General features: G+C 44.2%; 1 protein-coding gene across 9 annotated transcripts in view; it reads left to right on the top strand.

Moving 5' to 3' along the window:
• The window catches only part of fbrsl1 (fibrosin-like 1), a 264,098-nt gene that overhangs the window by 113,125 nt on the left and 123,367 nt on the right, over positions 1-27,606 (top strand). For all 9 annotated transcript variants that reach the window (XM_070833128.1, XM_070833125.1, XM_070833126.1 and 6 more), the window contains exons 3-4: positions 5,325-5,426; positions 9,877-9,912. In XM_070833128.1, coding sequence (XP_070689229.1) covers positions 5,325-5,426; positions 9,877-9,912 — 138 coding nt within the window. The remainder of the gene's footprint in view (positions 1-5,324; positions 5,427-9,876; positions 9,913-27,606) is intronic.

Below are 27,606 nucleotides of genomic sequence, written 5' to 3'. Positions count from 1 at the left end.
CACTTTCAGGTTGACTGCTTTGTTACGGTGTTGGGCGGTCGCTGTGGCCACCTCAGTTAGCTTTACACAGTGCAAAATTGTATCCTGCAATTTTGAGCGCAGGACACATGCCGACTGGCGTATAGGTCACGCCCTCTAATTTGTTTGCGCTGTACCTCATTTGTACGCAAGTGTTGCTTTTAATCTGCCTACTCTTGTCATGTCCGAGTGTCATTGCTTGGAAAAGAAACACCATCTCTGCAATTTCACAGGCTCATATTTGTGAACCAGCTTACAAATGTGACATAGTTCTGAGTGCACAAGGGGAGAGAGTTATGAGGGCATTTTAGGCCTTGTATAATATGTGTACCTCTTTTATGTGGTCATTTGTTATAAAGCGAGCTCTATGAATAATGTATGATTAAAAGGCGTAATGGATACACTGGGACTCGTCAAAATAAAAGCAAAAATCCATTTGCTCTCCCTGTAGTAAATCCACTAGCATGTCCTTGGGCTAATTTCCAACTTGGGACTTAGTGGGGGAGTGAGTGCATGTCTTGATAGCAATTTTAAGGGAGGGAGGTGTTAGTTGTGCAGTAAAATGAGAGAGAAGGAGAGGGAGAGAGAGGAGGAAAACTGAAATGAGACATGGATGAGGAACAAAACCAGAAACACCTCTTTCTCTTGATGCCTTCTTCCTTCATCTCACTCTATCCCAGGCCCTCTCCCTCTCTCCTGTCTCTGTCTCTTACCATCTTAAAGCTTCTTCCCCTTGCCTCCAAGCAGCTGCCACTTCTGAGCCTGAAGAAAATGAAGGCAGATGAATCAATTTGGCCTGTGGCCCTAAAGTGCACTTGTCGGCACCCCAGCCTGGGCGGGGGGGATAATGAGCCGATAGATTGAGCCAGTGCCGGAGCCCAGAACTGAGCGCTGAGATGCTTTCGCCGGCCGCACCACTGGGCCCCACTCACATATGCACATACACACACATACACACATACATACACACACTGCAGATGCGTCCCTGAGCAGCAGTAGCAGCCTGTCGCTGGGTTAATGGGGGTGAGGGTCCTTTGCGCAGGACACTTTTCAGAGCAAATTAGAGGAAGGATCTGTATCCATCCTCTTCAGCCCTCTCTTCCCCATATTGCCCCACGTCTCCTTGCCACCTTGTACATGGGAAGCCTCCAGAACACATTGTGTTTGGAGGTGTGTCGTATTGCAGAAGCAAAAGAGCATCAATGCAGCTAGAAAGGAAGAGGCAGGCAGGGGGCAAGGTCTAAGATTCTAGGGTAATGAGGATTGACACTGGGACAAGGCTGAGGCACAGCCATCCTGAGCACTGTTGACAGGTGACGCCAGGCTAGAGAGAGACGATGCAGAGTGAAAGGAGCTGAAGCAAGAAGAGGAAAAGTGAGGTCAAGACTAACAGCTTCTCTTATTCAGGGGGGAAAAGGTGGGAGACCATGCAGCCATCCAATGCCCCCTTGAAACCCCCTGCATTGTGAGGGAGGGAGGATTAAAGGGGTAGGACAACAAAGCATCAACCGCCTGCCTCTAGCCAGCTCCTTACTGGCAGGCTACTGATTGATCAACACTGCAAGGACAGTGAGGAACTTTAGACTTTAGACTTTAGACTTTAGACTTCTTTATTTTAGAGTAAACGGAAAAGGAAAGTTAGCTAAGCATGTCCTGAACTGATGTGAACCACTACTGTCTGCACCGATGCTTTGACCATCCCTTTCCAAGCATTGGGAAGGTGGGGGGGGGTGTATAGAGTAGTATAAATTAGCAGACTCAAGTCAGCACTACTCAACTTGGGGGGAAATTAAGATGCTGGAGGGCCCTTTGAAGATAATTAAAGAGCACAGAGCGGCAGCCTCCAGAGAGGGACTGCAGACATGTTCAATACCGAGACTAATGGAGCTAATTTCCAGTACATTATTCATGTAAAACACAGGCCCTTACTTAGCTATGTTTTTTCTACGTCTGTTCTATTCGTTGTCTTCAGTCAAACTGCCCCCCCCACACACAGATTAACCACATTCACTCGCTTCGTCAACCTGATTAACCTTGCACCAATGCTACGTGGGTCAAAGCTGTATATAAACAAACTCAATCCACACAAAAAAATCCCAAACTATAACTCTCGCACGGCTGCCCAGAATACATTACAAAGGCATAGATGTTAAGCATAATGGAAAGGCATTGACCTTGAACTGTGCCACCACTTGCAACCGATCATATCTCAGTAGAGACTATTAGCCCCACCCTCACGCTCACTAACGTGTCCTTTAACATTAATGAGTACACAAAAAAGAAAAAAAACAACGCATGAAAGCTATACAGTTGGGAGCTTAGGGCCAATTAAACACCTCCCTAGACAGGATATTAGTCCCTGCCTTAATCACAGGCAGCCAGAGTTGCCAATCTTTTGTCAGAGTTGGTGAATTCCTGCCTAGATCAATAGCTGTTCTGTCCCGTCGAACAGCGGCTCAGGGAACAGTCCTTGCATGCTGCATCATTAACCTAGGTGGCTAATTAGACGCCGTGCTCTGATCAATAGCCAAGTTGATTGCTGACTGGGTAATGTAGCCACAGGCCCCAGAGGAGACGGAAACACTTTGGACGCCTTCAGGAATTTGTCAGCAACACTGATGCTGGGTAAACAAAGTAATCAACGGCTGCACTTGATGGCAACGTGAAGCTGACTGTACCTTGACGCTCTGTCACTGCCTCCATGCTTGCCCGCCTGCCTGCCATGGAGGATTGCTCTCTTTGTGCTCTCCTTGAGAAAAGGAAATCAAAAAGGCTACCATCTATTCTCAGATTCAAGGAGTGATTAGGCTGACAGCTAGTCGAGAGAGAGTAAGAGTGGCAGAGAGAGAGGTGGGTAGAGGTGGAAGTCAAACCTGATTAGGCCCACCTGCAGGTTTCTCTTCCTTCCATGTCTACACCCTGATTGCTTGGCAGCAGCTCTCTCGATCTTTTCCGCCACACTCACCCCACCCCACCCCCGTCCTGTCACTGTTGACCTCAGCGCACTGCTAATGCCCCTTGGCCAATCAGCATGCTTGCCCAGGCGGCGGCAGGGTAATTAAAAGGGAATTGTGTCTACTTGGCATGTGAGCTGGTGGGCACGAGGGTAGACAAACACTCTCTCTTGCCTCCCTCCCTCTCTCCCAGCCAGGTGGCAGCGTACAGGACCTGTCAGATTAGCTGATGACCCTTTTAATTCTAGCCCAGCCGGGGGCCATAATTGATATTTACCAGGAAAGGTTAATTGTAGCAGTGATCTGCTTAAATTACAGTGGAGATCAAGAGAACGGGGCCAGCCACCGTGCGCACCACCGGGGGAGCTGCTACACGCAAAGTGCTAGTCAAATGGATTACACCCCGCGGCCATCACCACTGTACTCCAAGGTGGGGAAGCAGCACAGGATATTGTGATTGGCTGGTGCTGCACCAGCACACGGTCTTCCTTGCTGAGCTTGCCAACCTCCCATCTGGCTGGGAATTTGGGTACATGCCAACTGTGGGTCTTGATGGCCTGCAATAAAACAAGCCATCCATGTTTGCATTAGACTTACCATGATGTGGGTGGCTGAAAGCAGATACTGGCATTTGTAGCTTAAAGTTTAAGATATATATAACAATTATGTATATATGAATACATTTGTAATTTCACAGTCGGAAACTGAAAGTATGACTGTTTTTCTCTTTCCTTGCTTCATATTAAAGTACAACCAAAAGCTAGAATCAAGTAAAAGACACATATTTTCAGAATTTAACAGGTAGTCCAATTGTCTTCCTGACTTTTCTCCAAGCCTTTTCTCCTCCGGTTGCTCTCTGTATGCGTGTCGAGACGTATCATAGAGCTCTGACTCGGCTGCTCCATGTTTGGTTTAGCGTCAGGATGTTCGGTCACCCTATCAGTGTAGAGATTCCCCTCGAGGATACATTTACTGAAGCCATCTCTGTGGGAAACCGGGGCTTTCTGCCAGGCGAATTGTTCGCTTCAGTTGAATATTTTCAATTCACATGGTACGTGAATCTAGCATTACTCACATCTTTAATGTCACCTGCCACAATTACGTGTCTTCTCCCGTCTATTTGCTTCTTTGCATTGAATTTGAATGTAGTTCGTCCGTGGGAAAAATACACTTCACATTTGATTACAACATATATTTATAATAGAATGATACAACTGACTAAACTCTGTCCTCTAAATCAGTAAAATTCAACACAGTCCATAAAAGATCAACTGAATTTGCAGTAATATCCTGAATCTGCATGGCTAATATTAGTTGTACACAGTCAATGTTGGGTTGTTGACATTGTTGCGGCTGGGTTCCCGTTGCTCAATGGTATGAGTAGCGACAGACAGTCCAGATTTAGGGTTGCAGGTGTTTTTGCTTTGAGACACCACACCAACTTTGTTTCCCTCAGGTTATGAGTAGATAGCCCATTAAAAGTCATTTGAAGCCACTGTAGTTATGCTGTATTATCATTGCCTAACGTATGGATTTATTTATAGGTGTGAGTGAGCAACAGGAAACAAACTGGCATTAGTAACTTTAGTTTGTGGCCCCTGCTTCACACATTATTGGCCTACTATTGTATTGCAATGTCTTCAGAGTTTGCGTCAGGTTTGAAGCTCTTGTCATTTTCACATACATAGCACATAATCTGTCAGAGGTCAGTTAAAGACAGCCCAAAAAACATCACCTGAAATGCTGCTCTTGTTTTAATGACAGTACAAGAATGCAATAACTGAATTATAGATAATAAATAGTTAATGCTTTTCTAAATATTAATCATTTGTCAACAACTGTACTAGTGTTTTGCATTTGTACATTGACATTTCTGCTGCCCTTTTCTCAAAGACTATTGTGTCGAGTTTTTGCCATCGTCCACATTACGGTGCAATGATAACGAAACTATGACAGAAATAACAGCAAACATTATGTTCACTGTTATTATGAAACACATTTAGGTCTGTATGAACGTATGAAATCAAAATAAGACAATGGTGTACTTTGAAAAGGGTTCGCAATAGTAGGATCCATGTCATTTGTATTAAACTGGCAAAACAACACTGGCTTGGTCTTTTAATGTATAACAATGAATCTTTCCCCTTGTCAATTTCTAAAAGTAATAAGCCACTGCAGTAATTTACAGTTATATCAGAGCAGCTTTCCGGATTATACTTTATGCCTCTCAGTCTGAAAAGTAACCATAAATCACTCAGGGTATAGTTTAGTATGTTTAGTTGTGAACATAGTGGTTTGTTCATGAGGAACTAAATGATTTGAATATGTTCTCTTCTCTTGTGTCCCCTGCAGATCAAACCTTTGACGCTACGTCCAGTCAAAGTCAGCGAGGACGAGACGGTGCAGGAGATCAGCCGACCACACAGGAGCAACTCCAAGGAGCAGCTCAGCGAGGTGAGTCCTTGGACAAGACCTTTCCCTTTTCACAGACCTCCTACAGAGAGCCAGGCTATCCACTTTCACAGGCCAAGGCAGGGGATCCCTGAGGTGGGATATAGAGAGCAGGCAGACGACAGCAACATTGAGGCTGAGATCAGAGGGCAACTGGTGCAGTAGCTCCTGCTGTTTCCAGCTATCACCTCATAAATCCCCTGTGCGTTGGGAAAAAGCCTGGTTGGCTGGCAGCACATAGACAGGAAATTATTAGGCAGGTCACACAGCATCACCTAGTTGGCCTGGCATTATTTAAAGCATGACGCGGTTAAATGTAGACATGACCTAACGAGGTTCAGCCAGGTGTGGGCTGACCTCGTCAACCCCAGAATGGAAGGAGTTAAAGAAACTTCCAATTATCACTGCAATGGCATCCATATGCCAGCAGATTTAGAGGATGAGTAGGTGGCAAAGGAAAATGGAGGCCAGGCAGTGGTTCAGCGTAAGGGATGAAATAATGCAATTTAGATACAGGGGAAGTAATGAGAATTTATGCAAAATCCCAAGCGGCTCATTTTAAATGAATGTAGAAATATGCTTCCTAACTAATGCCTGTCAAGCAGGCCTCCCAAACCTAACTAAATTCAATCAGGCTGCTCATTTAGCTGACGAAAGCAGGAGAGAGAGAAAGAAAGAAGAGGAAGTAAAATATGCAGCTTCCTTTTCCAGCAATTGTAACATAATGGAAAGAAAAAGATTTTAATGAACTTATTAAATACATTGTTTTAAGCTATTCAGCATTCCAAATGAAAATCCAGCCTGATGGAGAAAAAAAATCACCCAGCCTAATTTTTCCCATCTTCATCCTCTTTTCTGTAAGCCTCGCTGCTCTGTTTCTCTTGTGCACTGTCCCCCCTCTTCCCCTCGTGCTATTTCTCTTGAATTTGTGTAAAAGGCTGTCTTTTAATGAAAAAGTCAGGAGGAAGAGGCGGGCTTGTCAGATAAAAGACCAAAGCCAGTTGACAGCTCTGACAGGAATATACGACAAGCACCGAGAAAGAGGGGGGGCACAGATGAGAGGGGTGGTAGAGTGAGGGTGGAAGTGGTGATGGGGCGGGATGGGGGTGGGGGTGGGGGGGCTCTGTTGAAAATTGCACGCTGTAATCGCCGACGGTGTTAGATGTGGCATGTCTCTCTAATCTGCTGCCAAATAAATGGTGCACAGACGCTGATCGTTGTAGCCACAACATTCATATCTCTCCATTTCTCTCTCTCTGCCTGTCTTCACCTTTCTCTTCTGTCTGTCTGTCTGTCTGTCTGTCTGTCTGTCTATCCTAGTCTTGTTATTGCATCTCACTCAATGAAGGCCTGGACATAATACACAGCGAAATTCCTCCCAAACATCGTGTCACGTTCTCCCCTATATTTCTCTTTTTCCAGCTCCATGAAATCTCCGCCACCACACTGAGAGCACTGCTAATTTTTGTAAAACGCGCTCCACCACATCAAAGTGGCTCCCCAGCTTTGAGAGCTCTTAACTAATGATGCCACGTCTGCAACGAGTAAAATGGATTTCTCTTGTCTCACCGCCAAAGGAAATAGAGACAAATGCGACATGTGGACGCGCCTGCTTGCCCGCCTGTAAAAACAGTCATGCATCAATTTAGGAGCAGGGGGTAAAGAAAATGCAGGGGATGCTGTTTGTTCATTGCCATGGTTGGGTCTTTATCTGTTTATTTTGACTAGGTAATTGTGCCTGCGGTGCAGCAGGGCCCCGGCATTATGCCACACAGGGATTAGGGAAATATGAGGAGGTGGAGGGGGTGGGTTCCACTGCATCTGTGTCCTGTAGAGGAGAGGGTGGCAGTTGTGGTGCTGTCAGGATCTCTGACACCCTCCTGTATCCACCCACATGGACCCAAACCCACCAAGCTACCTGATCTTCCTGCCACAGAGCGAATACATGTTTGCATCCCTTTCCTCATCATGCTCCAACAAGCTCTGATTGGCCTGCCCCTTGGCCTCCCTACAACGACAAAAACCAATAGTTTTGGTTGAGAGAAGATGGACTAGACCCTCCCCTCTTGTCATCATGTTTTTCTATTTTCTTTCTTTTTTTTGTAAGGAGAGTGGAGGAGGGGGCATGGAAATGGGGAGAGGATTAGGGGGCGGATTTAGCAACATTTCTCTTCTCTGGGGCTGTTTAGTTAACCCTTAAATGCCGCCAGCATCCGCCCCATCCCTCTTGCCACCAACCACCATAACCACCACACACACACACTCGTCCTCCTCCCTCCCCCACACTCCCCCTCTGGGGCGGGTTCTTAAATCCTTTTGAAGTCCTAAGCGCTGCAGAAATCCATTGAGAGCCATGTATAATGGCTTTTAAGAGAGAGTGTTTAGCTGGATGCCGACCCTATGGCTTATGAACTGCTGGCGTTTTAATGGATCCCCCCTTTTCCCTCCCCTCTTTTCCTCCCTTCACCGGCACTAAATCCAATGGATTGTCCCTCATTATCATTTAAATAAGCCTCTCTTTCTACTCAGAATGCTCCAAGTTGAATGAACTCTACATAGTAAGGCTAATTCCAAATGGCCTTGGCCTCCTACCACCTATACACATATGCGCTCACACACACACACACACACACACACACACACACACACACACACACACACACACACACACAAACACATACATATACAGACATATTTAAGTGCACCAACAACAGACCACATTCTCACTGGAATACACTTTTGGCACCTTTTGTATCCATAGATTTTGCCTTCTGTGCAGTTGCTCCTCCCCTCTCTTCTGCCCTCCTCTCTGGTCGCGGTAGTGAAGGGAGCAGAGAGTTTGAGCAAAGTGGGAATAGCCTTTTGATTCCCGCAGAGCCTGCTTTCCGGTTCGCGGCAGGACTCCTCCGTAATCGTCTCCACAGGAGCTGTCCTGCGAATCAGAGGGGCACACAGGCGTTGATGAGGGCTGAGGCCTAGAGCAGGTGTGGGAGAATGGATGAGGGGTTTTGGGAGGGTGCAAAACAAGGGAGGCAATGGTGGTGAAGGTGTGGGGGAGGTCGCTTGGATTGAAGGTGGACCTATGGATGAAATTGGTCTAGCAGAAAAGTCCCCTCCAGAGACCAGGGGGGGAGAAATTGCCAATCTAGACAGAGGAATAAAAGAAGTGAAAAGTGGAAGTGGAGGGAGGGATTTGGAGATTGGTATTCGTGCTGGGCACTGACAGACAGAGCCAGAGAACAGAACAAAACCCAGCTTTTTCTGTCTTCATCCTGCTCTTGTTCAGCACTTAGAGGACTGCATTAGAAAACACAGGAGGAGTTTGATGGGCCAAAACACCTCCCTAAATGCAGAGAGGTGTTTACAAAGAGATATTTTGCCGTAGCACAAAAGGGGCTGATAAGATGAAGAACATTTGGTTTGATTTGGTTCCAATATGTGATGAAAACCCTTATAAAAACAGATCCCACAAAATAACGACTACTACATCTAATGTAGGAAGGTATAAGTTACATTTGTAGTTTGAGTTTGTATTGTGTTTTATAATAAATGTTTAATGATTAACACGACAAAATGTCTTTTTGTCTCTAAAGGATCACACACTTCAGAAATGATCTCCGCCTTTTAAATGCACTATATTTGCAGATTCTATATACGTAAATATATGCCCTCCTGTCTAAAACTGCCTGTTGATGCAAAGCACTTACTTGGAAAATTAGAACTTTGAATAAGAGGAGAGGCCAACACGTTGGTTTAGCAGGTTACCTGAGCTTTTACTCTCTCTCAAAACAACAGGTTCTCTATCAAGATGTGTTTGATCGTTTTACCTACTGATGCAAGTGATGGATTCACTCCCATGTATCTATTAATGTAAGATGACCCTCTTGAAGGCACAGAAGCAAGTGACTTCAAACAAATTAATGGTGACAATTGATGCGCACTGTAAAGCATTACCTGATTATAAAACCATCATAAGCATAAAGAATTATGTCTACATAAAATCAGCTCACAGATATTAGTTCAACCATCCAGTTGTCACATTACGTGTCCTAGCTATCACAGAGTCTCACAACTATTTGTAAGTAAAGCATGTATAATTCACACTATGCTTAAAATGCATTTACATAGTCATAGAATTACAGTTGTGCACCATTTTAATTAGAATTTTACAAAATAATTAAGATTTTCCACAGTATATTTCTATGACAACTGACAACAATTAAGTCTCTCAGCAGGACGTGAGTGATTGTTTTTAGAATGGGTGCCGCTCAGCCACCCCCATGGTGGAGGCCCGAATGTATGAGAATGATGTGTGTGAGTGTGGGGTACATGGCGGGGCGGGTAAAAGGTTAACGTGAATATTGATATTAAAGCGCCGCTGCTTCATCATGTCTGTGTCAGCGAGTGAAACGCTCCTTAAAGGTCATCCCTGTTCTCCTCTCTCTCCCTACAGAGTTCCACTCACTCGCTGTCAGGCCGTGGCTACTCGGTAAGTGGCATTTTCATGCTTCATAGCTTTACGGTAGAATTACAATCTCCAACGATCCGCTTTATGGCCCCGGCGCTCGACATTTTAATTATGTTAAATAGAGTAATGGAGAAATCATGATATTAGGAGCATTAATTCTGGATGACTGATTGATTAAATTGCAGAAAGGTGTCCTGTGCTACCTTGGCGAAAAGCGCCTCGTTTTATTGGCATCGATCAGCGCTGGTCGTCAGTGCTGCAATTTGGCTGTCAGAGTTTTATGTCTTCCTCCAGTGACTGTCAATGGAGGATCATTTTGCCCACATATATGACAATATGCCTAAAAGCCCTTTAAGGGGCTATCTATGCAATAAACATAATTTCTCACCACCACGGAAATTTAACTACATTCATACCTTCAGGAAGATCTATAGCAGTTCAGCATATCTTATGGTTTGTTGGAAACAACTGACTGTGCAATAAAGAGAGTCAGTGAGAAGGTTTTTGTCATAGAACATGTAGACTGTTGTTCAAGGTAAATGTGCCCGAGAGGAGTATTTAGTGATGCCTTGGAAAACGTCAACCCAATCCTTTCAAAAATACAGTAGCTCTCGAGTTGTCAGAGCAGAACTATTTTTATCCCTTGAAAGCATCTGTTGCCTTGCCCCTGTGCGTTTTCAAACCGTAAATTTGTTCTCTTCCCCTCCCTTTGTTTCAATGATGTGTCTAGTCTCTGGGTAATAGAGACAGCGGTCGTCCTTTATGTCCTTTGCTTAAAGGAGAACTCATAAGAGGAACATTCTTTAAAGTGTGCTACTTTTAGCTGATGACTGGCATATGGCAGTTCTTATTGCAGCTTGGAAGCAATCATCCCGACAAACAAAACAACTATAAATGGTTTGTCATCGTTAATCTGCCTCAAAGGACTGCAGTTAAAGCGCTAAACAAAGCTTAACTTCAAAAGACCTTGATCTCTGTGCGATCTTTTTTTTTTTTTCTTTTTTTTTTGGATTTTGTTTTAATAGAACATGTCATATTCCTATTCCCTAGTGGCCACACACTCACAGATGGATGAAAACAAACAAGACCTTCCAAAAAAGCATGTGAGCCCTTTGGCTCGAGCTGTCAGTTTGAGTCGGCAGGGAACAAGGCCTTCTCTTTATCTGAAAGGAAGAGGATTCAGAGAGATAGGGCAGAAATAGAGGTGGAGGGGGCTTGGTGGTGGTGAAAGTGTGGAGGCGTGGGCATTGTTCAAGCAAAGGAAAGTCCAGTAACGAGGGCAGGAAGTTTTACATTGTCTGGCTTCCCTCTCTGGCTATCAGATGGTGCTATCTGCCGCATTTGTAGCCTCTGGGCACCTCTTGGGTGCTGAGCTCTGACTCTCTATCTGCTCTGCTCCCAGGCCCGCTTGATTTCTAGGGTTTCCTTATCAGTATGTGCTTCAGGCTTTACAGTATGATGGTTTCGAGGAGGGGCATGGGGTGTGGGGTCGGGGGGCTCGAGGGAACTTCCAGGCAGAGGCAGAGGATGGACGAGGAGAAGGCCAGGGGCTGGTTAGAGCGCAAATGCTGGGGGACAAGGAAGAGAGAGGCTATGTATGTGGGTGGAGGGCTGTTTTTGAGGTTGGGGGGGTGGGGGGTGTGAGAGGGTCAGCGAGGTGGGCACACAGGCGTAGGCAGCACCACCAGCCACCAATAGCATGGACGTGGCTATATGCTGGTTGGCCACTGGCAGTGATCACCATCTACTGCTCTGCCGCTCCATAAACACTCAGAAATCAGGCTGCTGGATTGGGGCTGGTTATCTGTCACAAGACACTACGAGGTAAAAAAAGGCTATCTCCACTGACAGTTTGTTTTCTAGTTCTGTGGGTGATAATGCCACCTCTTGTTTATGCTTCCATATGTCTCCCTTCTTAAGTTGCCTGCCAGGCTTGAATGGCCTCATTTGAATGGCTTACACAAGAATGTAAAGGCAGTTACTGATCTTTAGTGCCAGGACATTTGAGCCTCCGTAGTGTTTTAGACACAGCAAATAACTTTATACTGTGTTAAAATAATTTGACTGTTACATACAGTACACTTTGTATGTTTGTTTAACTGTTTGACACTTTATTCTATGTTAAAGGGCAAGCTGACTGAAAACTGGAAAAACTAAAGGCTAATTAACAACTGAATCCAAATTTTCAAGTAGTACCAAGTTGTATGTAGTGGATTGCAATCACTGTTGTGTAAGTGATATGAGTTTCTGCAGGTTGGTAAAGATATTTATTAAAATGATGCTGCTTGTGGCTGATAATTATAATACTTAATACATACACGTTTGAGGATTTTAGTGGCAAAAGGTTATTGATGTTTTTCTGACAACCATTTGTCATTATGCTAAAAATACTTGCCATTGACTTTTGTTCTTGCTAGGTGAACACAGTTAGACAGTGGAGCACTAAAAGTCACCACATTCTCTGTTTATAGAACATACAGTAATAGCAACCTAGTTAAAGTGTTTACTTTACAACAAATAAAGGCAAAATGCCAAAAAAAGCATTGTCTTAATTCAGTTTCTAGTCATCCAATATACAGCACCAGAATACAGGACCATATGGTGTACCATTATACCAGAGGTATTAAGCAGTGACTTGTTGATATCTGAGTGAGTCAACTTTTCAACAACCATTGTTAGGACTTTACTTTGTGGAGCTTATACTGCAGGAAAGACATTACAACATTCAGTACTACATACCATTAAAACCATGATAGAATAAAACATGAAAAATACACAGTATAAAAGATAAGCAAAAAACAATGTACATTTTTAAGTGTTAACAGATTGTAATTCCATGCCAATATCCATCTTCTGTCTCAGCAAACAGGTTTCACTTGGTTGGGTAAACATGATGCGTTTATCCAGGTGATGACATCGCTAGACGTGAAATCACTGCACAAACCCACCAACCCTCTACCCCACCCCCTTCATTTCTCATTCAGGGATGAGGGCTAATCTCTGGACTGTTGAGTCCTGCAGCGATATGTAGCAGCAGCACTGAGACTCCCTATCTCGCTCTCTGCGGAAGACTGGAAATGGAATTGTTTATCAGGCCGACTCTCTCCTGTCTGCTTTGTGCAGGCTTCATTATAGCCTCAGCTATGTTTGGGAGACAATATCTGTGCCTTGTTTCCTGCACTGCTACCTGCTTGTTGTTCCACTGGAGATGGGACTGGGCTCTGGCGATTTATCATCCTCTCTGAGGGGCTCCTTGATAAAGAACCCAACATCCCCCTCTGTGCCTGGAAGATACGGGCTGTAAGAGGCAGGGAAAATGTCAAAAAATTTCACTGTAACTATCTGCCCATCCTGTCGCTATCCCTCAGCTCGATATACTGTATAGAGGAGGAGACATTTTAGCTAAGCGAAAAAGACAATGCACCTCCCTCTCCTTTCAGATGAAGTGATTGAGCTTCAGTCTTCCACCCCCCATCTTTTAAAACCACCCCAAGGCCAAGCTACAGCTCATGTTTTCACACACGATGAAAGCATTGAGCTTTGTCTGTGACAGTATAATCTGACTAGTCTGTTTTGGGTGGGTTTATCTCTTCGATGTCAGGGAGTAAAACCTTAGCCGGAATGTTTGGGTTGAGAGAGAATGCTCAGAGCTTTCAGACACACCCATTATTCATTTGCCTGCTCGGGTTGTCATAATCATATTTAACGCTAAATGAGTCTACACTCTAAACAGAGCAGTCTCGGAGTCATTTGTGCATTCTTAAACAGCCTTGTTTTAATTGATTTGGCATTCACAACCTCCACATTGTGGCAAATACACGTCCCTGTCTGAGTGACAAGTCTTTTTACAAGATCTTTATCGAATACAAGGATTATGTCACTTAATTATAATAGAAGCCATTAAAAGCTTCATGCTTTATTTAACAAAACGACACAGATTCACTGGATTAAATGCTAAACACAGCGACTGAAAGAAAATTGAGTGCAAATTAAATGTTGTATCTTATGTACTTAAAATTATATTTTTTGGTCACAACACCAATGTGAGCACACAGAGCTGTAACAGAAAAACATGGCTTCTTCCTCTACGCTATACTGTACGAAATCTCTCAACTGCCTCTGTATGAGTATCCATGTGGCTTTCTCTCTCTCTGTATGTCACTCTGCCTCTCTCTGTCTCTTGTGCTCTGCTTACTTTTTCAGTGGGGTGTGCAGGTGTCTCCATACCACTGGCTCTGCACATGGTGAAAATTAGTGAAGGAAACCAAGAGCCCAGCAGGAGTGGGCTGGGGCCCTGACATTGTCGTGGCCTTGGGGTGGGGCGCTGCCTGTCAGGTGCCCCTCTATGAGGGCTGTCCGCCTTGAAAAACCTATTTGTTTATCCCCGTGTGCGGTCTGGCTTAAGATCCTGGGCCCTGCTGCTCTTTGCGCACCGGGGATCTGGGCTGTTGCCGCTAGCAACAGATAAAAATTGCTGTTAACCACAGCAGGGCCCACAACACATCAATCAACAGTTCTGCAGATAAAGGCTGCAGGCTTCTGGGGCCCCGACTGAATGGCACGGTTGAAAATCCTTTTCCAGTGGCTGAGCACACACAGCTCTGGTGGTAGAGGCCTGCTATCATTCAGAGTCGAGGAGGGAAACTTCATTTTCAGCAATGCAGCTCAGGTTTTGTTCTAATGGAGATGCATTAGAATGGCACCAACACAAAGGGGACTCTGGGAGAGGTCATTTGAATAAAAAGGCGACACTGTGAATTAGTGTTGACTGGGCCTTAGAAAAACCAGCCCCAGTATAGTTCAGTTGTTCTAAATGAACTCTTAATTGCTTTTGCCACTTGGCTTTGCTCTTAAGGCTGCTTAAAAGCTAGGACGTTCAGCTTCACCGCATTCCACATACCCTGTTCATTAGGACTGAATTGAGATCAATGATTGGAAACGGCTAGAAGCTATATTCCAAAGGTCCAAATTGGCGCTAGTACAAAATATTTTTTCATCAAAGTTAACGGTTTATTTTAACCTTTTTCAATCTAGTTCCACCACCCTTAAAGCAAATGTATGGTGATGACTTTGGTGCTTGGTAATGAAAAAGAACAATACTATCACCCATGTTGGTGTCAGTCCAAATGAAACACAGGCTCTCGTGGGTAAAAGCATTAGTTTTATCCCCCTAAGCCCAGCCTTGATAATCATCACTCTTAGTTTGTCCTGGATGCACTGTCCCCTAACTCACATCTGCCCCACTTTAAACAAACAGCCATATAATGTAACAATCAAATAATGCTCTGAGGATTTGTTTACTGCAGGCTTTCTCCCCATTAAGTTTCACGGACACTGTAGACAAATAAAGTGGTAATTCCACTTTATCATATGTTACATATACCACAATCAAGCAGCAATTACATGCTCCTTCCATTTGTAAGAGCTCCCAATGCCGACGTGGATGTTTTAATGAGGGCTGTAATGAACGCTCAGGGTGTTTGGCAAGTCTCCGAGATGTTGCTAGGGCTTTTATGGCTCCCCATTATAACGTACAATTTGCATCAGCAAATTACAATGCTCCATATCATTATCCCGCACCAAGGCCCGATCATAAATTAGAGCTCCAATTACAAACATCTATCTGGGAACGGGGAATGAATATGATGGCAGCCCACCAGAAGCAGGCAGGAGGGAGAGAAAGCCTCCTGTGGATTGTGGGATGAGACTTCCATAGAGGTGTGATATTCTCATAAACCACCCTTATGGGGAATTCATGCTTCCAAAAGAAATAGATCGTTTTGGGCGGAAAGAACGTCTGCTAGTTCTGTTTCGGCAGTTCCATATGTCATATTTCACAGCGCTCTGCACATTGAACTTTTTGGTATTTTAATCGCTTTCCTTCTGCTAAGCACAGCACCCACTGATTTCAGTGGCTGACTGTTTCACACTTCTCATTCAAAGCTATGTAAGCCTGTCCATTCAGCTGTGCAGAGCAAGGGCCTCGTCTATTGTGTCTCAATTCAGACCCAGCAATGTCTCTTCCCTCTGTCTGACTCTCTCTCCCTCTCTCATTCAACTTGATTATACACTGGAGGGAACATAATAAATCATAGAGATTTATCATGCTGCAGCTTATTAATTCAGTGCCACAAGTGTAATATTAGTCTGTGTCATTTAAAGAAGCAAGCATTGCAGCATTGCCAGTCTCCCCCAAGGAATCCAGAGGAAGCCATTTTAGTTCGGGCAAAACCTAATGTGAAAAAAGAGAATATTTTGCAAGACTCTCCATCTCTCAACACATGTCCTGGCTTAACCTTCTCTGACTGATATGGAGATTCAGTGAGTTCTCTCCTGAACAGTTGTTGTAGGGGAAACAAACAGCGGTGTACCTGTGATGGCTGTGTTGCCTGTAATCTGCGACCTGTGACCAAATCTTGCATGGAGAGGTAGAACAAAAGGCATACGCCAACAGATCGCTTCAGGCGCCATGCAGAAAGCACCTCTACTGATGAGACAAAAGGCCTGCGGGTCTCCCGCAAACCCACAAGAGCTCCCCGACGCTGCACAAACAAAGCCTGAAATTAAGAGGAGCCAGAGGCAGGCCCATTTCTACAGCAAAGCTAAAGTGTTCCTTTTTCATGGCCTCGGTGGATTTCCAGTATGGGATTGTAATCGGGCAGAGGAAAGAAATTACGCTTTGCCATTTTCAGTCACAGATTTTCAGAAAGCAGGTCTCTCTTTCTCCTGTTCTCTACTCAAATCCGTCTCTCAGCATTCACACCTCCCACCACACTTTCTAGGCTAATTTTAAAGGTACTAAAACCTCCTCTTGTAGCCAGTAGAGGGTGTCACATGATGTTTAATTCATATTTTGTTTTGCATTTTAACCTTGCATATCTGTAGGATCAAACGCATCCATCTGTGCTTTTTGGCTGCAAAGCCAGAGCATAGAGGATGACTGGAAGCCCTTGTTTGAGTTTGAGAGGTCATGAGATGAAGAGGCTGTATTCCATATTCACAAACACCCTCTGGCAATTATTCCTGCTATCTTTAATGTTTCTATGAATCTATTAGGGTTAAAGCCCCCACCCACCTCAGTAACTCTACCCGCATGAGTACCTTTTCCAAAACCTGTACAAAAAAGTTATACTAAGTAGGTCATGTTCTGCCACTCGTCTTCTAATCACTCAACGAAAAGAACACGATTTCCCTCCATCAGAGCCCCTGAGCCTTGCTCCTGGGATTTCAGTGAGCAACATACACTCATTTGATTTTCTGGCATGTGTTTTCTCCTTTTCCTTTCTCTCTCTACACCCCTCTTTTTACTTTCCTTACCTTGTATCTGACAGTACATAAGCAACACCCACCCTGCCTGCAACTTCACCACACGCACATATGCACCACAACCCCTCCTCCTCCCCCCATGTCTCTCTCTCTCGCTGTCTCTCCGTCTCTCTCAGTGGAGAAGGTGTCTGACAGTAACAGCAGGTAAGGTATAAGATTACAGGAGAAGCAGGGGCAATTATACCTCCAGCTGATGCCGGTGTGTTTATAAGGAGAGTAACTGTTAATGACAGTGTTGTGGTTTCTCCAGAGGCCAGAGCACAGCTTAGGGAAGCCTGCTGTTTTTGTCAGTCTAGCTACCTGCTATGTTATTGTAGATGAGTTCTTTCTGTCTGCTTGACTTTTGTTCTTTCTCTTTCTCTCTCCAATGCCCCGTCGACTCTGAGAGCATTCAGTTTGGGCTGCCGTGCCTCTGTGTTGCACTGCCTCTGCTGTGGTTTTTGCCTTTTAGGCAAACAGAGGCAGCGCACAAGTACAGATTTCCTGTAATGTCCTCAACTAACATTCGGGTGGTGACTGGATTGCTTAAGGTTCTTAAGGTCATAACGGTGTTACTTTGTAAAGCATATAGGTAAACACCTGTACACACGCACACACACACACACACACACACACACACACACACTGATACATACAGGCCAGTGTTTGCAACTGAATGTCTCTCTCCAGGGTTTTGGCTGCCTTGTCACTTCCCCCCTACGTGCCTTCACACACGGCAAGCAGATCGCAGCGATTGGAGGAGTTTGTGTTTAGATAAAGGAGCCTAATCATAATTGCATGGGCTTTCCAGTGTCTTGCAGTGGTGCACTGTCTAGTGATCAGCAGTCCTGGGAGATACAGTGGAAATACATATCACAACATATTTTTAACAGTAAAATGATTTTTTATGGCGCTGCAAATTTCATTTAAAGTAAAAGCAAAACTGAAATAAAGAAATTAGTTTGTATATCAAATATATTTATCTAATAAATCTAATCTCTGCAACTTCTTTGTTACAATACAAAGATACACCCATTTATGTTAATCTAGTATATTTTTAGTCGTGTTGTGTAGCCCTACCTTACAGTTGTTATTTGCCATGTTTGACCATATGTAAATCCTTATGCACTTCTGTCTGTGCCAGATGGTGCTGAGACATTATTTGCCTTTTGTTTCCTCTGAGGCTGCACCTGTTGGGGTTGAATCTACCTGTTTGACTATCTGTATCCTCTGACTTGTTAAACAAAGTTGGACCAGTATTCTATTTGTGAAGGTAACATTTACACTCCGCACAAGTCCTACAGACAGGATGCTAATGAGGAATATACATAACATAACTTACATGCAGTTGTTGCACTCCTTTTTGTCACTTATGGCTGCTGACTCAGTTTACAATATAAAACATGCCCTCAAGCTACTAAAGGAGTTATGTTGTAGATGCCGTGGCTTAGCTGTAACCCTCTCATTAACTGTTAGTTGTTTATGTTTTGGGCTGTCTTCAGAATGAAGGCTGTTTTAATATTGTATTGAATGAAAGTCACTTTGGATAGAAGAGTCAGCTAAATGACAAGAAATGTAAATTAGTGCCAGACTTACCCACCAGTCTTCTGTCCACGACCATCCACACTCCAGACCCTATCCACTGTGCCCCCAGCGTGTGGTTGGCCTTGGCCCCGATCACACCGGGGCACATGGGAGATTAACTGGGCCGGCTTACTCACTCAGCAGGTTCCCCGACTCCCCTGCACTCATGCCGGCCCAATCTGCCAGCTAGCCTCCTGCTCCACCGAGCCATGGCAGCAGGGCACCACAAGCCCGGCCCGCCTTCATTACGCCTGCCAGATGGGCTGAGAATTAGATTCGAACTCCCACCATGGAGGGAGGGAGTGGAGAGAGAATGAGGAGGGAGGAAGAGAGAGAGGTGGCGGAGGAAAAGGGAGGAGGGAAGACATTTGTGGGGGGAAGAAAGTAATGGTTTTTGTTTTCATTTATGTTGCAAGTTATTACATTTTAATGTAACACCCCTGGGACCTGGCAGCATTAAATGCCTGTTCTTGAATAATCGACACTAACTGCAAGCAAATGCTAGGGAGAAATGAAATTAGCGAGCACAGCAATTTGGCACAGTGATTATCGGCTCCTTGGAGGCACTTCCTGATGATTTAAGAATGCTAACATTTAAGCAAGTCAGATCTCATTACTCTTCAAGGTTAAATCGAGCTGTGTCGGAGGAAAGGCAGATGCTTGATTGGAAATAGTGCTCTCTTGTCTCTCTGTGTCTCACTTCATCTCTCTTTGTTTATGCTGATATTTTTGATTTGTGGCAGCTCACTGAAAGCAGAAAAGACTCACTGCTGAAATCTGTCAAATCATAATGACCCCTTTGGCCAACTCTTAATTACATCAGCAGCGCTCCATTTCCAAGGTATACTTTGTCCTGTGCAAAGGATCATCACTTGTGCCATGAACATTGCCATGCTAACTGCCTCAGTGTGGTTCTGAATCTCTCTGTACCACACATTTCCTTTCACACAGATGTATGGCTGGGTCCTCGGATGAACAAAAGAAAACAGAGACCTTTCTGAATCCGCACCAAAGGCAAAGTGTTTATTACTTTTCAGACTGAGCCACAAATGTTCTCATATACTGTATTTTTCCCTGCTATTCTCACTCGTTCTATGTAGGCAGAAACAATTTTCAAAGCAATTTCAGCCCTGGCATCTTCTGGCCCAGTGTTTACCTCAGCCAGCCATACACATCTGTTCTCCACACAAACTTGATCCAATTAGGTGACACCAGACAATGGCTTACTCCTCCATAAGCCCAGCACAGCGCCAGGGGTCCCGAACAATACGGAAGTGTTTTTTCTTCCATTACGGGGCGTCAGATCCTTTTAAAGGTGTTTACCCGCCGTCGATGTGTCAGCCCCTGTTTCTAAAAAGGGGCTCAGCTGGGGAAGTGATAGGCGATGAGGATAATGATGCGAGTGGGAACAGTGTGGCGGATGCAGATGCACTTTACCGTGCTGCGTGTGATAAATCCTTCCCTCCGCTGCACTGCACCCTGCAAAGTTGAGGGACAGATGGGTTGGACTTTTATCTCCGCTTTCTAAATGCCAGAGAAATCAAAACATTTTTCACTGCGGTGATGAGATTTATTTAAAGCAAGTCAGGAGCAACAAAGCTACTTTGGGGAATACGTCTATTAGTTTTTCCAAGCTGTTGTTTTCTCATGCAGGGGGGAAAATCATTGCAAGTCAAATGTAATCATCCCGCCGTTGGGTTATGCTCCGTCTCGAATAATAATAATATTAGGTTGGTCCCTGGCATTGCCTACATCAGGCTTGTAATTTGAATTTCTGAGATGCAAGTAAGAGGGCTGATGTTAATCACAACCAATCACTGATGTTATCGGTGTTGTTTTTTTCCTTGTTTATAACAGGTTTATCTTTTGGCACATCTTGAAATTTGGCTGCCTGAATTCATTATCTGCAGTGTTTCATGTAGTCAACAAACATGGTGTCTGTAATGTGGGATTCTGCTTCCTCCTACTTACATGCTGTGTGCACTGTACCGCATCTGATGTCTCTACATCACATTTTGTCTTTGTTGTGGCCAAAAGGATTTCAGGATTTTAACAGGGTTACCCCAGGAATGAGGCAAAAGCCTCTAAATTGTAACCAGGCATTTCCACATGAAACATTCATGCTTAAGTATGATTAGCAGAGATTAAGGTGGGTTTGTTTTGCCTCTTAGAAGGCCCCGTGACAATTTGGAAATGGATTGAGAGCAGCTTTTGCAAGCACAGCCTCCTTAATCTAGTGCCACGAGTGCCACCTTTTGCAGAATTATTTACATTAAAGTTCTCATGTCAGCTTTGGAGTCAAGGACCTAGAGGTAGCACTCGCTAAACTGCCTAAACCTCAAAGCATCCGAAGCATGGAAAATATTATGTTAAGTATCTCCAAGACTTTTAATGGAACGTGTTGCAAAGAGAGCAATTTGTCAGTGTCACTTGAGGAGCTATTCTGTAGGTATTAGTAGACAAAAAATAACATCTTGCATTAAGTTCAGAGAGACTGCGCCTATTGTAATGGGAGCAGTAGCTTGTACATTTTCTATTTCCAGGACTGACAGCATAGACAGAGCGCTCAGATCAAATAGTGGTCCATTCTGCCCAGCCAGTGATGTGAATCCATCTCCCCATCCAAGCCATTCTGCTATCATGTATCCCATTTCCATATCATCTCCCTATCATGTACATGAGATGGAGCCTTCCTATGTGCTGGATGATGTGATCCCCAGATAGATTCATTCATACATAATGATAAAAGATGGGTTTGGACAGGGCTACTTATTTGACAATCATTGAAGTGCCACTGTGATGGATGGTGAGGAGGACCTCCACCCCTCTCCCCTCCCACCCCATAACCATGACTCCCTCCTCTGATCCCTCCTCCTTCATTTTTCCTGGCCTAGCTCAAGGTCTCAGCTCACTTTAAAAGAGAAATATCAAATTGAATTAAAATTGCTCGCTCACCCAAAACAGAGGCCTGTGCGCCTTAAAAATCACACATCTGTTCCCACAATTCATTGTTGCAAAGTCAATCCCTCTCTCTCTCTTTCTCTCTATGGGCGCGTGGTAATGTGAATTATTCATGCCAGCGGGGCCATGGCGTGCTTCATCATGTTAAAGTGCCCATGACATTACTGATGGAGCCACCAACGCCCCTGCACTGCAAGCTATGCTAATGCATTTGGAAGGAGGAAAGAAAAGAGATGGCAGCACCTCTAGGGATCAGGAGGACAAGAATAGATCACCTATTAGAAATTAGTTCTTGAAAGTCTAAGTGCTAGACCAATTGCAAACAATCCCTTGAAACATTTTTTTCTTTAAAGGTTAGGGAATGTTGAATGAGGAAACTGTTCCACGGCTTTGAATCGTTCATTCAACTTTCACAAACAAAGATATCAGGACATGTGACATCCCTGTGGATTAGGGGTTACAACACCAACCATTATGAGTCAGACTGGGGAGCTTTATTGCATCTCTTTCTCTCTTTTCCTGTAATTTCTCTGCTGATCCTGTCTAATACCGCCCGTAAAATGCTTACTCTAAAACAGTTGTTTTTATTTTTTATCAAATCATCGATTGGAAAAGTATTAGGAGTACTGTTTATAGTTCCCAACACTGCTACAACAGGGATGGGGTTGGAGGGCATATGCTGTCACTGTAACTTAAACACCCCACTTGGTTCTGTTATTACTCTGCATCTGCGTGATTCATTTATCTTTTGAGATTTTTTTTCCAACTGCACAGGACAAGATTTTTTTAAATTCTTTTACACACCACAGAAAATCCAAGAGCGGTTGAACAACACTCATTGCTTTCCCCACGCACATTTTACCAGCTCATGCTGAGATTCACCGTTTTTGATCACAACCCCATTTCTCAGCTGGATTACTTCTCTGCTCACTGAGAGAGTGCATCTCAGTAGCACCCAGGGGATTACTTTGTGTTAGTGTGCATCCGTGCTGGGAGCCCGTGCTGTATTTATCGGAACCCTGAAATTCAATAAGCCAGCTCAATTGTGAGTGCAAAGAATTAACTTTGATGGTGATATTGAATGTAGAGCATCAGTTTATCTTGTGGAAGAATACATTTGCACTGAATGGTGCTGTAGTCCACATAATGTGGGTCCACAGGGAGAGGCCATCATTCAGCTCCATGTTTTTGTCCTTTGGGTGTTTGTATTCATGACTAAGAATGATATGATTGATAGGGATTTCTAAGCCAGCAGACTATTGCATCTCACATTTCTTCTCCATATCTACTCAGCAGGTTCATGCAAATGGAGGCCTCTCCCCACATGTTGTTTCTCAATGTTGTAAATCGATCTTGCAATGATCCAGTACAGTTTGGCAGAGGTCTTACACAAAGAAAACAAGTGCACAAAAGGGGGGAGCTGAGAGAAGAGGTTGAACATTGTAAAAAATATTTCCACTGTCAGTTTGTGTTAAACCAGCCTCCGATATGCTCTTTGTGAGTCTTTTCTCGCCTTTTCAGAAACCACCCGCGCATCTGTAAAGGTGCTGGGAGAGATGAGCACAACTGATACTGTGGTTCCCACACGCTCTGCCTTCTGAAATTTCACAACCGATAGTGGTTACTGACAGAGGGGGCCTGATAAAATCTCACCTGATTAGAAAAAAGAGCGTAAGAGAGGCAGTGAGAAAAGGTTGAGGCAAGACGAGTAAAAATCAGAGGATATAGCAGGCCTCATCAGATCGCTGAGGTTGTGTCTGGGTTTCAGTTGACACATCTCTGGCTGGCCCTGAGTGCACCACGCTCTCCACAAATGACTTGGTAGAGTCAAGACTGACGCATTACAAACCACACTGGCATTGCTTTATCTTCTGATTGCAAATTTGAGACAGAGATTCTTCAAGTATGATTACATCTTTTTCCCTTTCAGATTCGTTTAGAGCAAACCAGGTCAACACTTTTTTAATCCTATCTAACTACAACCATTTTCATGAGGAAGTCTTTCATATTTAATAATTACAACTGTCACCTATGCCACCTTGAAAGTTTTGCACCCTTTGGCTGCCGGGTGGTGGATCACTGGCACTGGGCCCCAGTAAGACCAGGCATGTGGGACTTTGGAGAGGAGGGGATACTTCAGGCACTGAAAAATGAGCCTGGCCCCACATAGGCAAGAGATCTGGCCCCAAAAGAGCCAAGCTGCCTGGCTCCTGGGAGGTGCTATGCTGAAACTCAGATGCTATCACAGTCAACCAGCCATTCTTGTCGCTGAGAAGAGGAAAAAGGAAGGACGGCAGAGGATGGCATCATCCTGTTAGTGCTTTTTCTGACTTAGTCTGCCATGATTATTCTCTTTATGTCTGATCACCTCTGATTTAATGTGCTCCATTTCATCGCTGTCATTCAAGCCAAGGTGATATGATGGAGTGTCTAAGCTATTAACTAACAGACACAGTGATTTGACTCGCTCAACAACATATGTGAGATGTGACCCAGATGCTTTGAATGTAAATTGTTCCCGAACAGAGCACTCAATTTGGAAACATGTTCACATTTCACAATCACTATAATTGGAATATTTTTGTTTAATGCTTTCAAATTTCAGTAAATTGACACATGTCACGAAGGGTCCACCCAACTCTCCTTTCCTCCTCCCATTAGAGATGCTTGTTAGCAGAGCTGCCATAGGCCCTCATTGCTGTGACGGCTCAGTCACAATCTATTACACTGACTGGGAGCCTACGCATCTCATAACTGGCACCAAATATTGGTTTTGCTGATAAATTCTGAAAAAAATGCCACATTAATGATGAGAAATATAAACAAGAGGCTTGTCGGCAGGATGTGGGTGGCTGTCCCATGGGAAAGGAGTCTCGAGGATATAGAAATAGTTACACATCACCCAACAGGGGTTCCGCCACCTCCTCCTCACAATCTTTCCTATACTCTCAGTGCCTTGCAGCTATAGAGGCACTTGTATGGCTGTAGTAAGACAGCAAAGTTTTCATTTACCATCTACGCAGATCCCACTCCGAAAGCAAGCCTTCAGGGTAATGTTAGGTCTTTTCATAAGTTACAAAGATGTAATTAGACAAATTAGCTCAGCAGACACTCGGGGTTGCGTTTTTAATGGCTGCGTGTTGCCTTGGTTGGTAATTAGCAGGCAGCCGCTGCTCCAAAATCACACATTGCACCCGAGGCCTCGCATCCATAACCTGACAACCAGTAGCAGCACAGTAATGAAGGCTTATGTATCCCACAGGCTTGGTTTGTCTCACTTGCCAGCCAGGTTTGATGTTGGAATTCACGCTGAGCCACTGTGCAAATCTCTTGTTTATGCCCATGTATCATTTTCTTCCAGGTTGAGCATGCCGTCCTTTCTGCACAGTGATGTATTCAAATCAAACAGATGTGTTTTTGCCTCAGAGGCGCAGACTTTCATTTGAGCCAATCACCTTTATGGCTCAATTCATCAGGGCCTTGGTCTACGTGTCCAGGTCTCTTGTTGTGAGTAGCACCCGGGGAGCCGATGAGCCATTTCCACACACCCAGCTCCTCTCCCACTTTTAATGACTTGCCGATGGTGATTTTCACCAAGCGCCTATTTTTTATTGGCTTGGAATAAATTCCCCCTCTCTCTGACACTAGACATTCTCTTTAAATTGGATCGAGGGGGCTGAATGCCAAATCGGAAATGACCTAGCAAAATGCAGATTAACTTCTGAGAGAATTTATTTGTCTATTTACTGTATGTATCCATATTAAATTTGTGACACTGTGTTTATCACAAATATGACTTGGCTGCAAGCTTTTCACTGCTGTTACAGTGATGTTCAGTCTTCGTATGCTGAAAGATTTGATTTTTCTGTCAGTTTTCCATTTATTTATATGCAACCTCAAGCACTAAGGCATGTCTTTGTACCTATATAGTTTGTAACATTTTTCATGCTGATCACTCCATACAGAGAAAGCAGACAAGGCACGTTTGGAAAAAGTTTAATTGGAATATCATAATTATTTCATAATTCTATTCAACATGTCAATTAGATAAACCAGACATATGGAAATAAAGAACGCCATTAGTTGCTCTATGTATAGAACTGCCATTTGCCCTAACCTCTCACAGTCAAAGCAGCTTTGTACGACATACTGTCTTTCTGTCCTAATTGTGGGGGCAAGTTGGCACAATATTCTGCCTTCACTGACGTGGGAATGAGATGATTGGGAACAACGTGCTGCGAGTGGATAGCAGCACACATCCACAGGAGCTTTGTGGGCCAGGGAGATAAGGCTGGAGCCCACAGCATGACAGGGAGACTGGGACTGGGGAATGGAGGACAAGAGACTGCAGCCTTAAGGCCAAAAGACTCAGCAGAGAGTAATGAGGTCCAGCTCTCACAGAGGATACTGCCCTAACTGCCAGAGAGAGGAGGGAAAGGAGAGGAGAAGAGGTGGAATAACAACCTTGGAGGGCAAATTAGCTGCCTCGCCATAGTAGCTGACTTAGTAGAATGTGGAAACAAAAGGCACAAATGACAAGGAACAAATGCGAATGTGGCTTTGACTCCAGGTGCAGGAATCTGGCCCCTGTGGCTTGTCTTGTTTTTCCTCAGGACCATTTTCCAAATTTAAACTATACTGTTATACTGCTGTCCTTCCTTTCATAGGTCTGTGTGGGGGGTTAAGTGTTGCATTTTATTTCAACAGACATCACAGCAAAATGCCTTTGGCTTTGATCTCACACACAGCGTCTTTTGTGGCGTCTTACTAATCTATAAGTGGGCCTTTAGAGAATGAGTTTACAACATTACCAGCACTTATCAGTCACAGGGTCAGTTAGAATTAATCAGCTGCCATCTTAAAAGGAAATGGCTGTCATCTCACAGGGGCCACATGAAGATCCTCTGAGGGCACAATCTGAGTTGAAAAATACTTTTAATTTTGAGTGTCACAGTTTCTCAGGCGTGGATTGCAGCCCATCCATTATGCGTGATGCCTTTAGATTCCTCTAATGGAATTTCGCAGTTCTCCTTTTCTCTCTCTTTCGCTTTCCTATTCTTTCTTTCTCTCTCTCTCTCTCTCACGTCATACACGCACTCTGTGCTGGGCCTGCCTATGGCATAAGACGTGTTGGATCGTTTGATTCCAGCTAATAACTGGAGTTAGCCCAGAGAAAGGCATAAATGAGTTGTGGCCTCCTTGGGCTCGTCCTGCTGCCTGTCTGAAGTGTGAGATGACTGAAGGCTCTCAGCCAGGCAGCTTTCTCGATGGAGGCACATTGTGTCATAAGTGTCCAGATACAGTACGTACATTCTCCTAGAGGATAATGTTGGAACAAGTAAAACTTATGGTTGGACTGTAAAAACCATCTATCTTTCTGAGCAGATGTAGTCTAATCTAATTCTTATTTTTTCTCTAAAGACTGCATGTCTTTTTCCGTTTTTGCCGTATCTAATTAACTAACCTGCTTTAAAGCCCTTTGCTTCACAGGTCAGGTTTCAGTTGGTTGGTTAAGTGTCATTCAGTAGTGTGAATGGCTTGATATGATCGCTTTGCAGGTATTTGCACAAAATATAGACACACAGTGACAAACTCCTCACCACATACTGTCCACACCCTCACGTACAGCTAGACACATACGTATACTAATAGAATATGGCCCCAGCCCACGTCTTCCTTCACACAAACATACACACTCACACACACACCTATACATTCTCAGTAAAAATGAAAACACTTCCTGTTTAACACATTGTAGTGCTTTGCGTTCTGATTAGCGAGAAAAGGGAAGTGGTAATGAACTGTGAATGTGCTGCTTCCTTCCATTTGGAGACCAGACATCAGCTCCTTCCTTCGCTCTCCCCC

This window comes from Pempheris klunzingeri, chromosome 7 (assembly GCF_042242105.1).
Source record: "Pempheris klunzingeri isolate RE-2024b chromosome 7, fPemKlu1.hap1, whole genome shotgun sequence".
Classification (NCBI taxonomy): domain Eukaryota; kingdom Metazoa; phylum Chordata; class Actinopteri; order Acropomatiformes; family Pempheridae; genus Pempheris; species Pempheris klunzingeri.
The sequence above is the reverse complement of the archived record's forward strand: the minus strand, read 5'-3'. Positions and strand labels throughout refer to the sequence as shown.